Raw genomic sequence first — 26,076 nt, 5'->3', positions numbered from 1 at the left:
TCCAGGACGAATGCAAACTCGATGCTTCCATCCCGCCCGAAAGCAAATGTTAGCATATCGGATTGCTAAGGCCAGGAGCACCCGTATCCTGAGTTGATCGATTCTATTTCACCCCCAAACGCGTTCCCGAAACGTTTAATGACGACAGGCGTACGACGTGGTTAGCTCCTTGTCGGGACGCGATTTTGACGAGTGACGCTGGTGAAAACTGTCCAACAAGCGTTGGAGTGTTTTATGGCTTCAATGAATTACATACATACTCTTCACGTTCCCCAGAATTACTCCCGAAAATAATACTGCGTACTGCGAGGAGGGTTGACTAGTTGAAAGCAACTTTTGAGACTTGTTTCTTACAGTTATCATTATTGGAAAGCGAAACCGCCAGTTTGGACGGCCAAAAATTTCAATCAGCAAAGCGGACGCAATTGCAACTTAGGTTTACATATTATAATCACACTCTCGTCGACTTTATGCAATTATACAGAAAGAGACCGTTAATTCATTCCCAATTCAGTAAAACACGCAACCGAACTTCGACCAAAATTCTCTACAAACCCTCGATTAACAACACCGTCGAGAAGCTAATATCCACCCACCAACCATCAGTCGTAAGGGTGGTAAGCAGTTATAGGAAAAGCCATCAAATAATTTTGTCGATTGATTGCCATCGAGGAAGCATTCAAATCGAGGCAGAGCAAAATCGTGAGGGTGAAGTGACTGTTCTACTGTTTGGTTTCTACGGCACTCGGGCTGATGATACCTCCGGGAGAGGATTAAGTACTTATACATTGGTGGTTGATTATAGCCTCCCCTGTGGTCACTTAGGTCGACTTAATCGAACTATTCATGTGGCAATACATTAAGTATGGACGGTTCGTGGGCAGCAGGGTTTGAGACAGCTTTGATTCGAAACGCCAAGGGTTTTATGGCTCCTGTTTGCGGTGCTGTCCCTGAACCAAGGATTCGACGTTGTTGGGGGCACGACTCAATATAATACGTCAACATTGATATTAACCTTATTTACATATCACAAGTGGCGGCATAATTTATACATGAAATATGCGATTTGATGTGATTTGTAATTTATGAATTTGGAAATTGCTCTGTCGAATGACATTTTTGAACACTGATTTTGAATGGTGATGTTCACACTAGTCATCAATAAATTGGTTGGCGGAAATAGGCAACCAAAGTGAAAATATATTATGAATTTCGATTATACGGAGCATAAAAGATACTTAAAGGTACTTATTGCTAAGTCCTAAATCGGACTCCTGGTAAGGGATGAAACAAATGTTACACGCACTATCATCAGAAAGCAAAATAATCATTCTTGACGAGGATGAGGATGTTAATTCAATTCCGTTTTAACTCTTAAAACCATCTACCATTTCAATTTGCCCTGTGAGCGGGGTCTTAAGACCACACTCAAAGTCCTTCCTGCTCGTCGTAAGAGGTGACTAAAAGAGATGGAAATTTGTGGGCTAGCAACTTGCAAATTTTGTATCTTTATTGTTACCGAAAAGTCAACAGCGCATCGTGTAGGGACTGACCCCACTGCTGCAACGATTGGCTCCCGAAAACGGACTATGATTGGTTTCTGGAATATACGCATGCTCCTCAACAACGACACCAGATCCTGTAGAATGCTCGCTTTCTCAATTTGAGCGAGAATACCTGTGATATAAACTGGGCATTCTGGGCTTAAGTGTAATAAATTTGTGGGACTCTGGAGAGTATTCCGCTTCCTCTTGCTATATTAATGCCAATGTGCTTTTGTCCTCTGGAAAGCCGAGTGGTAGAATTGTTTCTGACGGGTACCGCAAGACGCGTTCTTTTGACCCGGGAACCAGTTTCTGAAAGACTTTTGGCTACAAGATTCCGATCCAGATTAAAGAGCATCACAATTGTATAGTGCTACGCACCGACGGAGACTTCCGTGACATTATGATCGTGATCGGTGATTAGAATGTCAGACAACACCTTGCTCGGTCATATTATTGATGGGAGGTTGGTGGATTTCTGAAGTTTCAACTTCCTCGTCATTGGTGGCACATTCTTCGAGTACGGAGCCGGCCGAAATTGGGTTCCTACTGAACAATAACACAAGAGCAATCAAATTGACCACGTTGCGATCAGTAGGGGACTTAGGAGTTGTCCCCTGAATGTGCATAACAAGAAAGGTGCTGGCATCGACCTCGAAAGGAATCTCCATCTGATGATCGCTTACGTTCGCTTGCCTTTAGGAGCTGCGACCCTCCAAATTCAACATCGACCATTTCTCTGATTCAGTTGTCTCTCGACAGTGGGAGAGCTATGTTATTAACCAGACTGTAGATACTCTAAATAACCCGCCTAAGAATATAGATGAGCATTAGGCGCCATCAAAACTGTTCTTTTTCTGGGTCTTCCAAAGGGCGTCATAAGATATGGTGCGGAATTGTGGAAGCGGATCGATGAGCGGAAGAGATTAAAGGCCCAATTGAGCTCGAGTGATGGTAGGCGTGACGCGCTCAAATTCTGATAGCGTGCGAAATTCTGAGAAGTGGCACATAGTATGCGCCGTCACAAAAAGGAATTTCTTATTATTATTCCAGAAATGAATACCGTGTTACGAAAGTTCTTACATGTAGTCGTATGAACGTCGTTAACGATCGACTGTTCATTCACGATGACGAGTAGTTGAAGAGATGAAAAGAACACTTCACCGTGGCTCTTAAGCGTATCACAACCGGTGAAGTTCCTTCTCTTGTGGATGAAATGGCTACATTTCAAACAGAAAAGAAATCATCTCTGCCATCAATACACTCAAACAAGGAAGTTGCTGGAGTTGACGATTTTCTCATAGAGTTACTCATTGCAGCACTTGCAATTTCTGTAGATCTAGTCCTTCCATTCGTACCGAAATCTTGGAAATCCGATAATTTTGTGGCAGAAGAAAATAATCCTTAAGATTCCGAAGAAGGAGAACCGTTTTCAGGGTGACAAGTGGAGGCGCCGTTGCAAAGATTTTAACTAAAATAACCCTGGAACGCATCAAAAAACATCTCGCATTGACCACATTAACACCTTATGGACCATTTTAAAGCAGTGCGCGGAGTTTTGATCTTCTCTGCACTTGTTCTTCATCAATTTCGAGAAAGCTTTCAATAGGGTGAAAAGAGAGTGTACCTGGCCTACTCTACATAGGAGAGGCATTCCAGAGACAAAATGTCACGTACTGTACTGTCACGTAAGGGAATGCCCGACAGATGCGAATGAACACGCAATTTGGAGGGTGCGTGCATGGGTATGTTTACGCAAGGGTCAGGTAGGTGGGAGAAGAACACCCAACTCAAATAGCTATCAGAAGGACACCCAGAACAATAAATCAGGGTGGAGAATGAAGTAAAATTTTGGGTGCAGGAACTTGGAACCCCTGCGCCGACGGCTTTTGAGAGTAGCTGAGCAGCCTCACGGTTATCTATATTCCTTGCCTGCAATACTTCGGTAGTGGATTGATTGGCCACGGTTGCATCTAATGCTACACATAGTCTGGAGTAAGAGGCGTTTACATCACTCCCGTGAACACCTGTTACAAAGACGCTGGCAATACGCTTCAGCGCACAGTGGGATAACTGCACCTGATCGGTAAATATCAAAGGAACCAGTATTAGACCCATTTAGAAGAAGCTCGGACGATCACAGAATCTCTCCCAAAGCCAAAGTCAGTGAAATAATAAATACGGAACTGCACAGTCGGACAGCCAACCAAAGGACCCGTGTTGGAATACGGACGAATTATCATTCACCCTACTCAGAAGGAAAATAATAGAGCTATTCGAGTTATGTACAAGAGTGCCAGGGATCATAAAAATGCCTCAAAGAAAACAAACATCACTCAGGCAACGCAAATGACGCCCCCTCAGTATCCAAAGGTAGGTGAGCTCGAAAAGAGGATTAGGGAGTGAGCGAACGTTTCCAAAAAAATCATAAAAGGCAAAAAGGCAAGCAATATAATTAAAATTGTTGAAACAGCGGCGCCGACTTCAATGACCTCAAAGGAGATAAAACCCCAAAAAGGAACTGAGGAAGTATGGACCAAACTTGGCGGAAAGAAAAACCCGACACGAAAAAGAAAGTTACGGCCAGAACTGTTAACCATCTTTAAAAATATAAATTTCCTCCCAAGGGTCAAATCCGATCCGGAATTGATAGATCTTGGGTAAAGCCTCAGCCAAATTAGACGTTCCAAAAAATGAGATGTGACGCTGAGAGCTAGAGAAATCTCCGGGTTATTCTTAGTGGAAGAGGCCCAAGTATGAGCCAAAACGCTAGAGATTGTTATACGAGGTGCAGCAGCATAACTTCCTTTTTTCAAAACTCAATAAAAACTATTGTATGCATCGGAAAATATTTATTTATTTTTTATAATGTAGGTACATGTCTAAAGTTTTTATTTACATTGTTTTGAAGATCAAATCTGTTAGGTGACGTCCCCCATTCTCCATACATTGCGTAAACCGATTTCTGGCCTTTGTCATGACTCTTGTTAGCATAGCAGGTGTTATGTTGGCAATTTCTTCTTGGATGTTGGTCTTCATATCTTATAGGGTTCTTGGACGGTTCACGTAAACACGGGATTTCAAAAAACTCCATAGAAAAAAATCACAAGGGGACAGATCGGGAGAGTGTGCCGGCCATTCCAAATCGTCTCTAATTGAGATAAGGCGCTCTGGAAAGTGCTCCCTTAAAACAGCCATCGATGCTCTTGAAGTGTGTGCTGTTGCACTGTCTTGTTGGAACCAAGTGTCCCCCAAATCCAAATTTTCTAGCCGTGGCAAGAAAAAATTCTGTAGCATGTTTACATACCGGTCCGAATTCACTGTCACTGTAACCTCATTTTCCTCAAAAAACCAGGGACCAATAATTCCAGCTGAGGAAATTGCACACCACACTGTGACTTTGGGTGAATGCAAAGGCTTTTGATGCAATTCTCGAGGGTTGGTGTCAGCCCAGTAGCGCATGTTTTGTTTGTTAACCGACCCACACAAATGAAAATGGGCTTCATCGTTAAAAAAAACAATAGCACCCTCGGGAACGACATCAAGAAGAAGCTCACACGCGTTCATCCGAGAATTGAAATCACGTTCTGAAAGTTCCTGCACTATCGTCATCTTATAGGGATGAAAATGAAAATCATCACGAAGAATTCTTCTCACAGAACGATCGGATAGTCCAAGGGCAGATGCGTGTTTGCGCGCAGAACGCCGTGGCGATCGCAACATTGACGCTCTCACTGCTTCAATGTTCTCAGGTGATCTAACGGGCCGAGGGACTCCAGTTCTTCCTTTTGTCGCACTTGCAGTTTGTCTGAATGTAGTGACCCATGTAACAATTGATTTGCGGCCTGGGACGGGAGCCAACGGGACTAAATTAAAGCGATTCCGAAATGCACGCTGTGTTGCAATAACCGCACATCCGCTTGAAAAGTAAACCTCAACGGCAAAGGCCCGCTCCTCACTATTCCAACGCATGATGGCGACTGAACCGTGTCGGGACAAAACTTTACAGAATCCCCTCTTGAACGAGACCACTAGCACTCCGCTATGACATTAACTAACTGAATGGCGCGCATTTTAAAAAAGGAAGTTATGCTGCCGCACCCTGTACAATGTAAAGAAATCGATGGAGTCACAAAGAAGGAGGATGACCGCGAGAATCTAGGAAAATATTTCGGACCACTCAGTTTGCAATAGTCCACTGTCAGAAGGTTCAGGAAGACGTATGGAGGTGCACAAACAACATCTATCAGCTTACCGGCTATAGAAGCGTTCCTATTGCTGCCGGTTAGTAAAGTAAAAATAGGCAGAGTCATTTGCCGACTCAGAGATCAAGTATCCCTCAAGCGTTGTTTGAGATGCTTTGAATTTGACCACATTTTGGCGAAATAAAAACGGTGACAACGATAGGTCAAATAGGTCATACCATATATTCATCGAGTGCAAAGCTGACCCTGAATGTATTCTTTGCAAGGGGAAAAATGCGTCAGCTGTCAGTACATCACAGTCAGCAGCAGATGCCCAGTATTTGAGAGAGCCTTAGACCTAATGCAGAAATGAGGTAGTTGCAAACCAATCTCAACCCTTGCAAGGCAGCGCGGGACCTATTCTCTCAGACAATTTACAACAAGTCGGGAAACCGGAAGCTAGACCCTTCAGGTATGAAAGGTTTTGTTTATTTCTTTTATAAAGAGATTTGGGTGTGCATTTGTCCCATTAGCATGTAGCACGTAAAATATGCATATATTATGTGAAAATAGCCACTTTCAAGTGATATTGACATTCATAGTCTCGAATTTGCAGAGGAGCGACAGCTTTGACTTAGTATCACTTTGTAAGTAATAGTGGGATTTTCACCAAATTTGGCAGGATCATGCTCTATGCTGTAGCCTATATTGTTACAAAATTTTGTGATTCTAGGGTGAACTTAAGAGGGATTTTCCTGTCAATTACTGAAAATTATAGTAATGTACTATTATTAACTTGATTTGAACAAGTATCGGTATGGAGGGTATTTCGGAGCCTAGGCACCATATAGTGAAAGCCCCCTGATTTTTTTCAGATCTTTCGGTTGAGTAGTTTCTGAGAATGGGTTCGTTAAAAAAATGACCACTTTCAACCCTCTGCACCCCCCACCTTTTCAACAAATGTCAAAACTAAGACTGGCTTCGAAAAGTACTAATCGAGACCTTTAATTTGATACCCCACATGACTATATTTGATGAAAAAAAAATTTACACCCTCCCTTTACATGTATGGGGACCCCCCCTTAAATTCGACGTAAAAGGATGTAACTCACAATATGCGTGAGCGTTCATAGTTCCCACCTTTCTACCAAATTTGGTGCCAGTCGCTACAACCGTCTCCGAGAAAAATGCGTGTGACGGACAGACAGACAGACAGACAGACAGTAAACCGATTTTAATAAGGTTTTGTTTTACAAACAAAACCTTAAAAAGGGAGTCGAAGTGGCTATAATCTTTGGGGGACAGCGTAAAGGGTTACTATGAAGAAAATAAAGGAGCAAACACCAAAACTAAACCGTCTGCATTTTCTTCTCGAAATAGTGATGAAGGATAAAGGGGAACGCAAAAAATGTAAACAAGCCTACACGCCTTTACCACCCTTGCTCAGGAGGAACTTGCGGAGATTTGAGGGAGGATAGGTGATAATAGAGCTCTCGATTTGGATGCTGTTCCCCACAGCGTCCTTAAGCTCGCTGTTAAGGCCAGACCTGACTGGTTTATTGACATGGAGAAAACTCCCTCAAACAGGGAAAAATGATTCTACTAGACACACCTTAAGCATGGATGAAGGAGTTTTCCCTGCTCGGTGGAGATTCAAAAAGTAGTTTTTCTACCGAAGCCCAACAAGCAACCAGATCTATCATCGTAGGAAAAACTCGAACGGTCTTTTATTCCGCTAAGCAATCTTGATTACCAGCCGTTAGAAAATAAGCACGACTGCTATTCGGATTTGTGACCACACCATCACTTCGCAACCAGTTATCAAATACCAGCGGGGTAATAATTAACGCGAAAATCAATCGCAAGAGACACTGTAGTTTGTCTGTGAGAAATCAAAAGGAGCTGCAATGGAATCCCCCATTTCGCCTATAGCTGCTAATATCTTCATGAAGTACTTTTGGTCCACAGCATTAAACAGGGCTCCTCACAAGCCATTAGTCTGGTTCAGATACGTCAATGACATTTTTTTAATTTGGCATCTGAAAGACTTCATGAATTCCTTCAGATTGTGCATGCAGACAGAACAAAATGAATAGCCGCCCTTTCTTGACGTGTAGGTATACGAGAAAAAAAAAAGGCCATAATGTATACGAGAAACTGACGAACGCCAATAGATATCTACATGTAACATCAAACCAGCATTCATCGCAAAAATAAATGGTCCTCAACATTCTCATCCACAGTGCCATAAACATTACAAAGAAGGCGCATATTTAGTTTATATTTAATAACAATTCATTTATTTATATTAATTCGTTTATATTTTATTTTATTTCTTAATTAGTTTAACTTACAAAACATTAAAATTGAGAAAGAATGAAATTTATTGTTCTTATTTCTATACTTCTCACGGCAGACTACTCTCTGCCCGGTTGCTCCGCCGGCCTCGTGGCTGTCAAGGTAGGAGAGCCACTCGGGCGAGTGAGTTGCGCTCCTTTGGTGTGGAGCTCGGCCGACGCCCCGCTAATCGATTCCACACTGAAGCGCCTCCACCCTACGCCACTCCCAGCTGATACTAGGGTTCAACGACAGAACCCGACTTCTAGTCAGCCAATTTTAGGGGCGCAAATCGATTCTCACGTGGCGTGCACCGTTCTTCCCCGAGACCCCAGCCCCGAGGACAAAAGACTTTAGCCTGATTTGTGCGGAAATGTCGGCCTAGCGATGATTGTGAGGCAATACCTGAAGCCATGCGAATCTTACAAAGGGTCAATGATGTCAATGTGAACCGTGTGAAAACTCTCGGTAGACCGACGTGCTTCTACGTGCTTGGTGACTTTACACTTCTGACACAATGTGCACTGTCTGGCATAGGAATTAACGTCCTCATGTATTGCGGGCCAGAAATATTTATTAGTGACAAGGCGATTCTTTGACCGAATGCCTGGGTGCGCAAGATCTGCACTGCATGGAATACTTCCTTGCGAAAAGCGGCCCAAATATATGGCCTAGGTTGAGCCGAAAAGGGAAAACTCCCGAAATTTATATTTGGCGGCTCTGAACAAAATCGACCGTGGCAAAGGTTTTAACCTCTGAAACACGTGACAAAACGTCTGCAACTACATTGTCCTTGTCGATCATGTGCTGGATATTCGAAGTAAACCGGCTTATGAAGTTTAAATACCGAAGTTTGCGAGGGACGCTTTATCGGGCTTCTGCTTAAAAACGAATGTAAGAGGCTTGTAGTTCGTGATAACTGTGAACGACCTGCCTACAAGGGGTATCGGAAGTATTTTATTGCCATGTACACGGCTAATAGCTCGCGATCATAGGTACTGTAGTTCTGTTGAGCTGAATTCAATTTCTTGGAAAAGAAGCTCAACGGCTGCCAGATTTGGTGCACCTTTCAAACATTTAAACCCCTGTGAAACACTGAAAAATGCATTCGAGATATTCCAAATGAACCAAGGAAAGAAGCGACCAAAACATAATTAAAGTACACGAATCAAAAGTTAAGGTTTCGCAGGGCAGAGTGGATGAACCTTTAAAAAGTTTGCGCTACTTGTGCAGACCAAAAGGCATTCGTGTGAACTCGAAGAGTCCGAAGTTTTCGGAATATCTTCTGGAGTCAAGTCCAAGCTCGTGAAAACACGGCAGTTTGCGAGGTTATACACAAAATCGTGGATTAATGGTATGGGATAGCAGTCGGAAATGGTCTGAGCATTCAGACGTCTATAATCGCCATATGGTGTCTGTTCACCGTTGGAGACCATATGTAGTGAAGAAGACCAGCTACTATACTTTACTTTAAAAGTGTGTTGAATTCCTTCTTAGCAACAGCGAGCTTCTGGGATGGTAATGGACGCACTTTCGAGAAGATATGGGAGCCAGTAGTGCGGATGTGGTGTTGCACATCATGCTTAGCGGCGGCGAGAGGCTACTTTTGGTAGTTATGTTGCTGTATTTTTGAAGGAGCGCGAATGCAGGAGTGGCAACCTTTCCTGAAGATCTAAGCGATGTTACGGGATCTCTAAAAGTCCTATTCTGCAGATCGACTAGCAATCCATAGTGGCCTAGAAAGTCTGCACCTAATATGAGACTATTGATGTCTGCTACAATAAAGCGCCATGAAAATGTACGCCGAAGTCACAGATTTACGGCTACTTGCCTGCAGCCGTAAGTGTGTATGGTTGAGGAGTTTATCGCCATTAGTCTAAGTTGATGTGAAATCAGTTTGTGATTCCGATATACCGGGTGAACTGAGATGCCTGCGCCTGTGGCGATCAGATAATGGCGCTTGCTCCAAGACTCGTGGAGCTGCGTTGTGGCTAGTTGCCGCAAGAGCTCCCAAAGAGTTCAGTCTTTTGAAGCTCTGCACATGCACGGGCTGATACATTTCTTTGTTTTTTTCGACAAAGATATGATGGTATCAGCAAATTGTAGGACTCGTTGAGATACCCGGCCCACGGCTACCCGATCGCCATTTCGGGTAGTGGACCGCGAACGAGTTCGGGATCTACCTCCCGAACGCAAAGTTCCTACTGTTGCCGCTAGCTTGGAGATGCTAGCCGCGAGGGTTGCCACCGTTTGCTAAAGATCAGCAATTTGGCCCGTGGCTTCCGCAACACTTCATTGTATACGCGCCTCGTGGGTTTTGTCACCAGGCTTGACGCCAAAAGTGAATGTCGGAGCCCGCATAGGCCAAGATGGCCTGGGTGCTTTCCAGAAGTCGTTGCAACCACAGCGATTCAGAAGCACCACGCCGACTTATCGTCGCCCAACTGATTCATCTTATGCAGCAGTTGGCTCAGAGAACGGTCACCTAAGGTGGGCTCCGTCAGCAAGTGATTCACCTTTGGTGATTCACTGCGGCCACGGGGGGTGCGGAGGTACCAGAGACGTTTACCGCGCTATTATCATACCACATTTAGTAAATTAGACGAATTTGTGGGGAGAAGACGAAGACTCCTCTAAGCCCCACAACGAGCGGAACAAGTTAAAACTTAAACATGATCGAAGCGGAACCCACCCCCGGAGCGGAAGCACTTGAGCCACAATGCTGATATCAGGGCGTGAATCGAGAGAACCAACAGGGCGCTAGAAGCCACAGCCTGCCGCCAAAAAAAAAATAATTCAATCCAACAACAATCCAATTGAAACAGAGTTGGAGAAGATGCAAATAATTTAATTTAAAACAATCTTATTATGTAATAACAAGTCGGGAAATCGGAAGCTGCACGCTTCTGGTATGAAAGGTTTTGGGTATTTCTTATATAAAGACATTTGAGTGTGCATTTACCCATTAGTACGTAGCACGTAATAAATGCATATGTATGTTATGGGAGAGTCTCCACTTTCGGGTGATGTTGACATTCATAATCTTGAATTTGCAAAGAAACGGTACCTTTAACCGGGGGTTATGCTCTATGTTATAGCCTATATTACTGCTAGGATGAACTTAAGGGGGATTTTGCAGCCAATTATTAAAAACTATAGTAATATACTATTATTAACTTTATTTGTTGCAGATTTTTGGGTTAGGAAGTTTCTGAGAATGGGTCCGTTAAAGAAATGATTACTATTCCTCCGCACTTTTCCAACAAATGCCAAAACTAAGACCAGCTTCTACTACTAATCGACACCTTTCATTCGATACCTCACCTGACTATATTTGGTAAAAAAAAAATTACACCCCCCTTTTGCATGTACGGGGAGCCCCCTTAAATTCGACGTAAAAGGATGAAACTCACTGTAGCATTCACAGTTCCCAGCTTTCCACCAAATTTGTTGTCAATCGTTTTTGTTACACAAATCTTTAAAATAAGTTGAATTATTATGAGAAAATGAAAGTGGTTAGATTTAATCGTAAAAATCAGTTTTGGGTATTCAAAATAATCTGCGACTTGCAGGCATGTTTGCCTTCTACTCTGCGCTCCTTAACTTCTAACGAATCTCCCCGGCAAATATTGTCCAGGTTCATAAATTGCATAATATAGAATAATTATAACATTGGTTTCTGCTCAACCTTTTCAAACAGAGTTAAGGGAGTCTCGGAGAAGTTGTAGATTTCTTGAATGGTGCGATTTTTCAAAGCGATCCGAATCTTAGTATTTGCTTTGACTTAGCGACTGATATCCTCCTAGAGCTAAATACTGGCTTGGATGCCGACTCCTCGATGGATTCCGTCAAGTTAATTTTCTCCTCTAAGTGCTCAAACTTACTTACGTACTTTCTTACTTCAAGTCCCTGATTCTACCTTAGCAATGGAATGTTATCGAAGAAGTGACTGATGTGCTGCTGTAGTGTTTCTGAAGTCGTGGTTGATGGACCTTAAGTGACACGTCGCTGTCCTCGTCTTCCTCTTTCTGTCCTCTGACTGACGATTGAAGCTGACGACATAGCAGACTCGACCGATTGGTCCCAAATGTAAATGTCGATAGAAATACGGTATTCTCTTTTTATTCACTACACCAAGTACTGACAATGAACGGCGTACTCGCAAGCTTTTTTCCTCCGTTGCGCTGAACTCAATAGGTCCGTTTTGCCAAACAGTCGGTCGCTCCGCTGCCCTCGTGGCTGTCAACCTGCTACTAACAGGTGGGCGAGCTACTCAGGCGGGTGAGTTCCTCTCCGCTAATCGACTCCACACTGCATCGCCTTCTCACACCTACACCACGAATTGAAAACGATAAGGTAAGCGCTCCTTTTCAACGGATACACATCTAGGCAAATAAATCGCGCTATTAAGAAACAAAGAAGTTCCCTTACTTCTAAATTCATGATGATTTATATAATCAATAGGATCTTATGATTCGGAAACACATCGAATATGCTTAGAAACAGACGCTGACCATCAATTTCAGGTGTACCCTGAAAAAATGAACCATACTGCCAGGAAACATTGGAAATAAAACTAATTATAGTATATAGCAGAGAATCCGGCAAATATCCACAAATAAACTGCTATAATAATTGTTAAATCTTGTTGGGGGAATTTGAATGGCGTCTGGATCTTATTTTGAAGCTGAAGGGCATTTGAGGTAAGCGCGAAATGACTGACTAACTGTGTACTATTCTATGAGATGGAAGTCTTCCTGACTTCAATTTAGGATGCTTCACTCTCAACAAAAAATTATAAACGATTATAAATGACTCCCGAATCACCAACTCCTATTGTAGGTTATGAAATTGTGAAGAGAAGATAATCCAGCACATTACGTCTGGGTGCAAAATTTTAAGTATTACCCAGTATACCAGTCGTCACAACTCCGAATGCAAGATTCTCAACCAAAAATTCCGCGTTAAAGTATCTCTTACTGTTTAACTACCATCCTTATTATAATAAGGATGGGCAAAGTAGACTTATAAGTCTACTCCGCAGAGAATCGTAGCAGATGATTGGATGAAGCTACTGCGGGATCACACTATTGCCACCCTCCATAGTGTCCATCACATTAGACCCGATCTAGTTCTGCTTCTCAGGGAAAAACGAGCGTGCTTCATAATCGACAGCAAGAAACAATCCAGAACTACGTTCCTTAGCAGATGAAAGGGAGGCTGCAAAGGATCCAAGTAGTCCGAGTCGCAGTTTCAGCAACGTGATCAGTCCGACATCCTTGCAACCTATGCTATAGTTCGCAGAGTGCGGTAACATCCTGCCCTATTGGGCTCTATTCTACATTCGCAATGTCTTCTATTTACAATTGAGTGGGAAAAAGGTTCGTAGGCTTTCTTATTCTATATAATTCAGGGGATAGATATGTTAAATGAAACAAAGCTTGATACTTTCAATACATTTATTCGGATTTCTTTACCATTTTCTCCATTGCGGGTTGTTATCCATTATGTATCTTTTACATGCTGTCTCCTTCCAGTTTACTTCGCACTAATAGATAGTATTTTTATTTTATAATAATATACACATTTCCTTCCTATATTTACCTGAATCTGTTTCCATTCATTTCAATATTTTTTCCCATAAATTGTTCATACAATTTTCTAAAAATTTTTATCAATTCAATTATGACGAAGGAAAATTATAGTTGTGGATACAACACTATAATGCGGTATGATAAAAAATTACAACAAACAATTTCATATCTATTTGTGTATTAAAAATTACAACACATAAAATCGATTTCCTTTTAACAAAGAGACGCAAAAGCAGCAAAATTATCAGATTCTTTAGGAAAAGTCAATTTTTTTTCTTTTTTCATTGTTATTTCGTTAAATCCATATAGTTTTCATTTCCTGATGTTGATTTGTTTACGCGGAGTTGCGGATGATAGTACATATCTACTTTATACAAAATACATAGCAATATAGTTTACATCTCGATATTGATCTTTGTGTCCAAATTTAGATAACGTACGTGTGTATAAAAATTAACAATAACTCTTAGAAATTACTCAGTATCGTATTTGTAAGTAAGAACTTATATTGTATCTCGAACATATATCCAAAAATAAATAAAAAATATATATAAAACAATTACACATAAAATTAGGATTTCGGCAAACATCTACATGCGTTTTGTATATTTTTTTGCTACTTTTATATTTCTAGTACTTTGTACACTATATACAAGATTCACATTCTAGTTGCAATTCATATACATGTATATTCTGTTTTACTTTGTCTTTATTACGAGAATGTTGTTTGTGTTGGCACCGTGATCCTCTTTATTTGGTACCGAGTGATTAATTTGTATGTGAAATGAATACCATTTTAAATGCTGAACTTCAAGAAGGTCCCTAAGATACACTGGCAATTGAAGAAGATATACATAAATAATATTACCATTCACTGGTTTCAATTGAATATAATCTTGCGCAAAGTAACGTCCCCACTATTGAACATCAGATGAGTATTTTTCAGGTGGACCAGCGACAAGAAAGATTTGCATCAAAGATGAAATTATCTACGCTTCGTCGCATTAATTGTAGATGAAATTTTGTCTAGATCAGTTAAAATTTTGCCTGGAGTAGAAATGTGAAGGATTTGTTACGATCAGAATGCACAGCCCAGCATTTAAGTATAAAATCAGGTGTACAGAATAAAGCTACATCTTACATTGAAACTAAAATAGCAAAACTACTTAGACTGAATTTAGATAAAAATTAGGCTAAATCTCAAACTTGGATCGTATCCTCATCATCACTAGGCGGACTACTTTCCGATCGTCCAGGCGGACTTCCAGGATTCAAATGCGGACTTGGCGACCTTCGCAATTCTCGGTTTGAACTACTACTGCTTAGACTATTATTGTTGTTATTGTTGTTCGCAGCCTGATAGTAACTACTAAGAGATGTAAGGGAACTTGAAGCTGAGAGATGAGGGAAGGGTGCACTTGGACCAGGTAACGTTCCCAACGTTCCCAAAGTCGGGACACCAGGATAAAGTCGATAGGGTAAAGGTTTTTGAAGGGCCGCAGCTGCAGCTTGCCGATAATATAGATCCGCTGCCGAAGGAGGTGCCCCGTGTGGTGGCTGAGCTGGATATGGCCATGCTCCCAAATATGGCGGTCCACCATATAATCGTTGAAACGCCGCGTAATTCCCAGCCTCTGCTAGCAGTTCCAGTCCCACCGCCGTTTGCCTCTTCCACTTTGTTCTGTAACAAATAAAAAGAAACAATAATTAAACATGAAATCCAAGCAGTGTTAATTCATTAATTAAATGAAAAAGTCATGTCAATTAAAACCTGAAGGTGTGCACAAAGAGAAAAGCGGATTAAAAGACAAACGACCATCTAATTACGGAACCGTTAAAACTGGAATACTTGCAATTCTGTGAAAAGTTCAAATCACAAACGGTGACGCCGTCTTGGCGTCGACCCAACTTGGTGCCGCCATTATAATGGAGAATCACAAAGTCACAGCCTCACTTTTCCCAAACTTATCATCAAATCTAAATTGTTTCCAAGCCCGCGCGAGCAAAAGAGAAGATAATTGTCCGACATACTGTGAACGCTGGAACGCGCTATTTACTATTTACAATCTTACAAACAAAACCCTCCTGTTGCTAGCAATGTTGCCCAACCACCTCAAATATCAAAATCGGATTAATGCAAGTTGCACGCGAAGGTTTCAAATGCCCTCTTGACTATTATTCTAACAATAGACTATGAAATTTTTAATTTAGCAGCTATCTCCAGCTTTCCTTGAAAAACAATTGCTAAATGGGGCCCAATTGAGAAAACGTGATTTCCATGGCTATAAATTGGAGAGTGAACAATTGATTGATTCCATTTCACGAACTTAACATGAAATTCGCGGAATTATAAGGATTTGGTATAATTTGAGACAGAGAAAATTTATCAGTTGCAGATGAAGTAATGGAAACAGAGGGTCACGTTTCCTTTGTTCGTTGTTTTGGCTGACAGCTTGGAATGTAAATGTAGTTTACGAATACTTAAATAAAATATTTTCCATTGGACAAAACTTTGGCTGCCTATAGACAATATAATTTGAAGGCAGATATCCACCAGTATTATCAACAAATTTTGATAAGTAAAAACATGTCAATCCATGAATCATTACCAGAAGAACTATCACGAAATGTTACAACTGTAGGACTTATTGGACTAAAATTGGGCGATATCCCTATCAGAAAACATCGCTATTAAGAGAAACAAAGAAACAAAGAAACTTGGAATCGAATGTGTTATTTATCCGTAGCTGAAATTCGATTGTGGACTAGCTTTCCAGACCCTTTTCTTCATACTGCGTTCAGCACATCTGCTTCTATATTAGTTCTCAGTTTAGACTTTTCTTTGGTAATAAATGGCTCAACTGCGTTTAAGGATGTTAGTTTCAGCTGAATCTCTTCACTGCCTTACCTCTGTCCTATACTCGTATTCCACAGCAAAAGTAGGTAGGTAGGTATCAGTGGCCGCTAGGAGGAGCCCAATTAGTGCTGTGGTGCGCGTTTTGATACCAGAAACTCCTAACACCTTGACTACTGTTATGCGAGCAGGTAGGCAAGGTCCAGCTTCCCAACCAACCCCTAGCATTCACGAATCAAAGGAAAGCAGCTCTCCTATCCTGCACCTAGAAATATCTCTGAGGTCGCCAAAGAATGGTTTAACCAGTGTTCGTAGCCTGACTCAAGCTAGAGCTGGGCAATCGCAGAGGAAGTGCCTTAGGATTTCCTCCCCTTCTCTACAGATTCGGCAACACGAATTGTGGGGTATGCCGAACCTGGCGGCATGGTCCACTATGGGCAGTGCCCCGGGCAAACCAACATTATCTTATGTTATCTTATTATTTGCCCGCGTCTGGTATAGAAGCTCTCGTGATCGGACTATGTTATAAGCGGGCCAAATCCTCCTTGACTAGGCACAGATGGTAAGCCTTCGCCATCCATATGTTCCAGGAATTCCAGAATTCCTGGAGGAATTCACCCGGGAAACTTAAAAATTTTGATCAAATTGAATGTTTGAGGAAATTGAGGTAGGGCACGAACGGAGCATAAGAAATACTTTTTTTGCAAAGGCCGGCTCTTCACACTATATATATATATTTGTCAGTGGTGATATAGAAATGCATAGTTTGATGCAAACCATCCATAGTACCTACCTACTTACTACAAATAGATAGTGCGATAGTTATTTAACAATTGTTTGTACCACTCCACAGTTTGCACAATGCACCATTAACAGGGGCCGTCAAAAACCAGTCCGCAAAACAGACCTTCAGAAAAATAGAATGGAATGATTTAGCAAAGACCTCGACAAAAGACTCGACTTGACAAGATTCAGAAAATAACCATCAGGCTCGTAAAGAATTCGAAACTATTGAGCAAAGGGCCCCACTCATGGCGCGGTGGAAGCAATTGTGGTCTCGAGCTCAAGAGAGAGTTAATAGACAAAAGGAGAAAGAACCAGCGAACGTTTTCTTACAATATACATTTAAACATTTTTTTTAAAAAGGTTTCATCTAGTTACTAGCAAATATTTCTTCAAATGTTTATGTGTTTGGTGCCACTCCTTAAGACTTTTTTGGTAGTTTTGGATGCCAACACGAACCTATGGTTTCGAAATATGATGCGTTTCCTCCAATTGGCACTCAGCAGGCCTGGCCCAACAGAGGGGTAGGTTATTTCTCCCGGATCCGGAGTTTTCTCGGAGCCCAGAATAAAACTTCAATTGTTAGTCTAACACAGATTTTCCGCAAAATTTTTCGAAATTTCAGACAAAAGCCGTATAACAATACTAATCCTACAATAAAGGGAAGATTTAGCCTCTTGCGAGTTGTCAGGACGCTCAAGATGACATTACTTGCGACCAAGAAGAGTAAACACAGGAGATTCGTCTCCGGGCGCTTTAGTGCCGACCGTCTTTGGTATGTGAGCGACCATCCTTCCCTGCAACAACATTGCACCTTTTTTGATACTCCGTAATTGCCTAATGTACTGCTCTGACAACTCGGATATTCCGGATTATCTCCCGTAGTTTACGTAGTGCGGATATTTTTGAAGTTTCCTTCGGTACTTTCACTCTTCGATCTCGAGATTATACCGGTCAGGTCAAAATAGTTTACTCACTAGCGATTGTCGGATTGAGCCATGTTTCATTATTTCAGGGCTCATTCTATAAAAAGTCTTCCAGCAAGCACTAGCCTCATCTTCCAAAACCTACTTCACAAAACAGATGAAGCTAGGTACTGGTGCGCCACGGATAGGGTCATAGCGACAAAATTCGAGTCCCGGCCGAAAATTATGCGATCCTTTGAAACTGACCAATCAATCTAATTTTTTTTAAAAGTCTCTCTATCCCTCCTTGGCAAATTGCAGAGATTGAGGGAACGGATGCTTTCTAAGCCCCCTCTCCATCGGTCTTACATCCAAGCAATCTATTTGATTTGGGGTTCATCTTTTGTTAGAACTAGCTCGGTTTGGAAACGTAATTGAGTGTAACATTATCCACATGTGGATGGCTAGTGGTTCACTATTACAATTTTCACGTCGAAAGTATTGTGCTTCCTTCCAGAAGCAGGTCTGACGAGAGAGCCAGAAAAAAGTGGTGGTTTCGTTCCCAACGGCTTTACAAAAATAAAAAACCAATAGGTGAGTCCGTATAATTGTCACCATGGGTCTGGATTTTCTTTTTACAACTCAGTTACTAAATCTTTTGGATAAAAATGTTATTAGCAACTATTTTCTAAAATTTGGCTTGACGAACGCGATATCTCTATTGTTACGCCTGTAACACCAGCAACCTACTCCAAATATACTTTAACTTCGCAGTACAATAAACATTAGCTATGTTAAAAGCAATAAGGGAAAACATTATTAGCTGCAGTCCCCCTGAAAACCTCACTATTATCGAATAAAACCAAGTTTAAATGCCACTTAATAGTTCCCAGTCCCACGCACATCACATACGGCAAACATTCGCATATTTCACATCCATTATTGAATATTTGGAAGGAAACATTTTAAGTGATTTTAATGTCGCTATTCTATCATGAACCGCGACAAATTGGCGCGTGTATCCTCCCAGCCACTGAATGCTTCCTTATATTTTATGGATCCATCATCCCCTGTACTCTGAGTTTATGAACCCAAGAATTGTCGACTGCGTGTCGATGGCACAACAATTGTCGAATGGAAACCACACCAGAAAACAAATAACAATAGCCAAAAGCGCGCACATTTATGGGATTATATGTTCAACGGCCGTTATTAGTGGGATACTATGCAGGCTCAAAGGATAATCGCTGAATGCTGTGTAGCTGGAAAAGATGAGTCCGCAAAAAGGGCTATAAATTTTGAGTCGATTGAATTCGCCGTGCAAGATGAACACTTTTTTCCATTCATTCATTCACTGTGACGTTGGAAATCCTTTGTTTAGAGAAGATTTAATAGGCCAATGCTACAGTGAGGGGTGGCGACGGTGGGTTTTTTGCTTTGACGATAGCATAAACTTCGACGAACAAGCGGAAGTGTAATGGCCACAAAATTCCGTCGTCAAATGATATCATTCCGAAAATGGAAATTGCCATGTCACTTAGCTAATTTGCATGTGGTTTTAAATCTAACCGCAGCGTATCCGTTCGATAGTTCCGCTTTACATTGTCCTCTGCTGTGTATGTATGGATAATTTGTCATACGGCTTAGTTTCGGGCTAAATTTGAATGGGGTTCATTAGCAATTTAGGGTTACTTCATAGACTTGCTTTCACTTTCAACTCTGCTTTCTTAGAGCAATTAGAGGAGTCAGGGGCAAGCTGAAAATAAATCCCAAATACGAAAGGTAATGCAGAATCTCGACCAGCAAAACACAGACCCTATTTCAGTAACCCAAAAGAATAGACCAAATAGTCATATTTTTTCTTAAAGGGTATCACACTTTTTTATGCCTATCATTAACGTGTGGATTACGCCCATTGCTCATATTTTATGGCTAGACAGTCCTTTCCTCTAGGGCATTTTCCTAGTCTGACATTATGCCATTCTCAATGACCATCATCACATACATCCCTTTAAACCTGTAATTGAGCTCACATTAGACCGTTATTAATTAATGTTGTACTCTGACTGAATTTCGGAAACAGGTAAAAGGAGAGCAAATCATTCGGAAAAACCTTAAAGAAAAGTGCTACGTCAATTTCCGGCGCCAGCGGTGAATGCTCACGCGACACGGTCTGTCCTCCTGCTACATAACAAAAAATACAGAAATTCATTTAAGGATTTGAAAAATAATTAATCCCTTGGCGCCAGTCCATGTTTTCCAGAATGAAGTAAAGAACAATTTGTAGAATGAAATCGCAGAAACATTTTTCTAAGTTGTGGACTGCAATGTTCAAAGCATCCGATTCCGGACTCGTCCGTTAAGCCCATAAACGCCCAGGAAATTTGCGCACAAGGTTCAGTTGCGAAGGATGTCCTGCTGCTCACAGGACATGACTAGGGGTCAGTTGCGGTGAATAATTAGCACAACTGGATATCTTGTCGGCTTTGTTTTGAGGTGATTGGTCTTATTATTTGTAGGATGCTTTTGATTTATTTATTGTGCACTTCAATTATGTTTGCTGCCACATCACCATTTATTTCAAAATGCTATGAAAATCTTTAAATGAGGAGTTTATTTAACCCTAGGCGCGCCATAAGTGAACGTTGATTGATCTTGGAATATCGCATCTTCGCATCCACTAAAAATCACCACAGATATTTTTATGAGCAACTACTTTAAATTCCCCAAGTTTGCTGCTCTACACCCTCATAAAATACGGACGGATCAAAGCATCTAAAGATTGCAAACAAATATGTTTACCCTATCTTACCACTTTCAACAAATGTTATAAAAAAAAGCAAAGTTTCAACTTCCGCATATCATGCATAAATACCAGCACATCCCTCCTCCAAGAGGTTCCCTAACTGAACTTCGTCCCTAAAACTCCAAAAGCGTTCCTCTTTGCATCTTAGTAATTTGTAATTTATGGAAATGCGTTCGCTACAATTACCGAAAAGAGCTTGTCGATATAAAAACAGAAATTTAAATAATCGGAAATGGAAACGATCAAGTTTAAGATTGGCAACAAACATCCGTAAATTATGCGAAAGTGGTCCAGGGGATGGATTTTATACGAATGTAAATTGTGTGTTTTTCAGTCGATGGCCCCGGTACCCATTGGAAAGAGTCGGTGTTCGCGTATGCGCTCCAAACATTGCCTGACTCCATCAACTCTATCCCCCCCTGTTTACTTGTTCGCGGATTTTTTCTACCATTTTACTCGCTTAACTAAAAGCATCCATAAATCAAAGAAATAAATTTACAAAGAAAGAAGCAACGATTTCAGTCTTTTTTCTTTCTGCAAAATGGGAAAAATGTTGTGAAGTTAAATTGAATGAATCAGAAAATGGAAATGACGGACCATGCGGCTGACTGGGAGTATTCTAAAATTATTGATTTTTAAATGCATCATTACTCGAAGATAGCTATTTGGGGGATTAAGGTATTTCGCTATGAATTTTAAATCATTCTGGAGGATTGCTGGCTATTTCGGGTAAGCGAAGTTTAGGAACCGATTATAATAACAATAGGAACTGAATTATAAACCATCAACACAATATCTATGATCAGAGTATGGGTCACAGCTTTAGTCCATGGAAGTTATCTTGTATTGAAAAAATATTTCAATTCTTGTTTGTATCTGGATCGAGAGAAAATAGAAAACTACATGTACAAATTGACGATGATCGATTTTTCCATCCCTTCATATCACTGGTAGTTTAATCGTATCTAGATTCATATACAAGACTCAAGGTAAGTGTTCGTTCAATTTTTTTAGAATAATAACGAATAACGCTGTTATGGGACGAAAAAAGATGGTTGCTTAATGAAAAACGATTCGAGGTGTACTTCCTGATTACGCTTTTAAAAGGACCAAAATAGATAGTGAGGCAGGTGCTTTTGCCAGAAGATAGGTCAACAGACGTAAGGAGACGGACAATACCGACGGAAAGCAGGGAAAAGCCAAAGCGTATAATTAGTGTGGTTGCCTTTGAAGAACAACCTTATGCAAGCCTGACGAGAGGGGGTGGAAAAGGGGATATCTCCCGGGCCCAGAGTATTCTAGGGAGCCCGGAATAGAAATTTCAATGAGAAAAAGGAATAATAGGAGGCCCATACAATTTTCACATCAGACACCTATAGTTTTCACCCTGTGCCCCATTTTCCTCCGGATTTTCTCTCTGCCGCTCTGACCTTATGAAAAGGGGGGCGAGCCAGGGATAGTATTCCGTTGTTTTCAACATCGTCAACTAATTGAAAATACAATAACCTAAAAAAAATACTTTACGAAAACATTCGTTCTAATGCAGTGGCTCCACTGGTTAGGCCAAAATTGTTTCCACATATGAGTCGTCTTTTTGGATATTCATGCAGCGTAGTGAGTATGGTTTAAAAATGGTGAAAAACTCCAACGCCTCTATCCCACGAAGGTCAAGCCTGAAAACAAATGAGAGGAGAGGGAGATTGCCCGAAATTTCCTCTTCAGTGGAGAAAGATAATTGGGGGAATACACAATTTTCAGCTCGGGACAAATTGACGAGACAAGACCCATGTTTGTGCTGCTTCACCAAAATGTTTAGCTTTTCCCCCTTCAACAGTGGGATCGACCTTAAAGAAGACAATAATATCATTCAAAACTCAGAAATTTATTTTCTCAATTGTCAAAAGATGCAAATAAGATGACGATAATAGGACCATCCCAATGATGACTCATTAAGCAGGTAGGCACACGGCTTTATCAAAAAGTAGAAGGATAGACAGTTCTATCTGAATATGACATCAATGTGGCTACTTTTGAGCTTCCCATAAATACCTTGCATCGTGATTTGACGTCGGATACCAGTCGACTCAGCTGTGAATGAGTACCTGAGTCAAATCAGGGTAATAATCTCGGGCGAGCGCAATGCTGACCACATTGCCTCCTAGTGTACCGTTACGGTCTTGAATAAAGTGCTCTAACACACTTCAAGGCCCTAATCCAATATGGATTGTTGCGCCAACGATTATTATTATTATTATAAATACCTTAAAATAAAATAAAATAATACACAATTAACTCACTCGAACCTGTGTTTATAATTACCCAGATACAGCTATAGAAAAAGATATAAACGATTGATGAATCTTGAGTTGAGGGTGTACCAATCAATATCCGAATTGACAAAAAATAGAGCAGCATTTAGATAACCGTTTGAAGATCTTTCACTCCCATGTTCATTACAAATGTCGCCCAACCGTAAGTTTTGCTAAAGCGAAATTCTGGCACTGAAAGACGATCCGTGCAGACTGAGTATTAAACTCAAAAAAGGGAATGTGAACCGAAAAAAGTGAACGCAATTTGCTCTCAAATTGGTTCGACATCAAGTGTATGTGGTCAAATGCGGACTGTTCAGACGTAACTGACAGGCCAAACTGAACATGGATGGCCGGCTAAAAATCCGCCTGGTGTTATATAGTTTTCTTTCTTATCAGATAAGGTTTGGGAGGTAAAAAATATTGCTCTGGTGTATTTCTTGACGTTTTCACAAGCGTTTGACAAGACCTCATCTACAAAATCAAGGAAAAAAATTATTATTAAACAAAGCAGTTTCACCTTATGAGAATCTAACATCAAAGCAAGGTAGTGTTCTCGTCCTTCTGCTTTACTTCATGTATACTGCAAACTTGCGCCTATTTACTTTTAGCTGACGATGCGATCGAGAATTAGATGGAAGAATTTGAGCTAAGGTTGGCCGCTGGAGAATCACAGTCACTTTTTTGGGCTAAGCACACAATTTTTTAAATACGATGACTTGCAGCCGTAGAATTATAAAGAAAAAGAAAAGGATATCAATGAATTGGTACTCAGGAAGCATTACTAATGACGGTTATACAATGATGAATAAATAAACGTTACACTAAGAACCTAATCAGAGATGATCGAAGTGAACAACTGACGATCGAGATAAAAAGTGGAGGAGAAATTTACAATGGATGACATGACCACAAGAACCGGTAAATAAGAAAGGAAGATGATCATCAAGGGCGCATCAGGGTCTGCCACATCTTCATTTTCTACCATCGTTCTAGGCTGGATTATTCTCACCCATACGGATTAAGATCAAACATTCTTCGAAGGATTCTTCTCTCGAAGTTTGTAATTTTTCTTACTAAGAACCCAAGTCTCCGAGGAATAAATGCATGAGAACTGGTAAGATCATTGCCTTGCCTTGCCTGGAACGTAACAGTTTTTGTAAGCTGAAATAGACTCCCAAAAATTAAATAAGTTCATTTATGAAAAATTGAAGCAAGAATAGATCAAGAATGAAGCTTTGTGCAGCTTACGAAGAAGGCGAAATGTAGTCGAGATCAAACAAGTGAAGAACACTCACTCCCTGCCACGTGAGACCTAAACCAGAAACTGGAATTGGAATGAATGGCTAAGATTTCATTAGAATAGAATTGCTGCTCCTTAGTACCTACTCACTTAAATTTGTCAATCGCTAAATTATCTCAATCGGGGACAAGAAGAAAAATATGAGAGAAGCAATATCAACCAATTAGCCCCGCATTAAACATTCTAAAGTCGAATCGGGTCCGTCCGATACAGATGATCTTGTGCATGACCAGACTAGACAATAAAAATCAGACTACTTGGTTCTAAGGACTCCTACATTTTGATGGTGCGCCGGGTAGCCATTCCCTTTAATATTTTCGTGGCGAGTCTGTGGGTGATAGTCGTTGACGAGAGCACCCGGTCGTCAGAACGATTGTCGCGGAGCGAATGTACCCAACCGGTCCTTCCTTAAGCCAAAAGTTAGAGGCTTATCGTCCGTGAACATGGTGAACGACCTGCCCTCACGGAAAAACGAAAGTACTTGATGCTCAGATACGCGGGTAGTAATTCACGATCATCATCATCATCAACGGCGCAACAACCGGTATCCGGTCTAGGCCTGCCTTAATAAGGAACTCCAGACATCCCGGTTTTGCGCCGATTCACGATCATGGGCCCTGTAACTGTTGAGTGGGATCCAACTGTTTTGAGAACAAAACCAGCAATTGCCAACTTTGGTTCACCATCTACTGAAGAGTGACCATATCTGAGGCATCAACGAACACAACTACGGATGTATCCAGCTCAGGGAATGTCAAATGTTTTCGACATAGATGGGAAGGTGGAATTAGCTGTGGTCAACACTATACCCGATGGTGGAATTTGAAGCAAGGTTTACACTCAAAGTCGTTGAGATAGAAGTGTTCAATGTTGTTAAAAGTAACAAACTTGATAGATGATAATCCAATGAGGTGGGAGCTGATAGGACCTGTGATTTAGGAGCAACTTTTCAAATTAGACCAAAGCAATTTGAAGGAGATAATAATTGGAGCAGGAGGCTGCCACAAGTTTCCTGCAGCCTGTTGTGACTATCACTGATTGCCTCATGAGTGGAACGAGCAGTAAAACAATGCACCAGGGACTGCATCTAAAGGGAACAAATCAGCGGAGGATCTAATTTTTGTCAGATGCATAGTTAAGAATCTTATCCAGAATAATGGTTTTGGACTATATTTAAAGAAAACTGTAATAAGAGGAAAAATGTATATTACTTGAAATTACGAATTTTTGCCACAGGCTCAAATCGACGGATGCAAATTATGACCATTAAGTTGAATTTATTCATATTCATAAAAATTTCGCTTACATTTAATTTGATAACTGAATATAATAAATAACTGAATGAACTGGCAATTCATCTAAGTCAATACATTCTTAAGACTTGGTTGAAAGGTTTAAATAAGAAAAGCATCAAGCTAAATTCGAAACGATCAAAACTCAATTATACCAGTAGAATT

At 40.9% G+C, this 26,076-nt stretch overlaps 1 protein-coding gene across 1 annotated transcript in view; it reads right to left on the bottom strand.

Annotated features, from left to right (window-relative positions):
* Positions 1–13,510: 13,510 nt before the first annotated feature.
* LOC119657729 (homeobox protein B-H1-like) overlaps positions 13,511–26,076 on the bottom strand; it is a 108,806-nt gene continuing 96,240 nt past the window's right edge. Inside the window, exon 3 of the mRNA XM_038064772.1 lies at positions 13,511–15,340. Within this exon, the coding sequence (XP_037920700.1) occupies positions 14,860–15,340 (481 nt within the window). The 3' untranslated portion in view covers positions 13,511–14,859. The remainder of the gene's footprint in view (positions 15,341–26,076) is intronic.

Source organism: Hermetia illucens, chromosome 5, assembly GCF_905115235.1.
Source record: "Hermetia illucens chromosome 5, iHerIll2.2.curated.20191125, whole genome shotgun sequence".
In the NCBI taxonomy this organism is placed as follows: domain Eukaryota; kingdom Metazoa; phylum Arthropoda; class Insecta; order Diptera; family Stratiomyidae; genus Hermetia; species Hermetia illucens.
The sequence above is the reverse complement of the archived record's forward strand: the minus strand, read 5'-3'. Positions and strand labels throughout refer to the sequence as shown.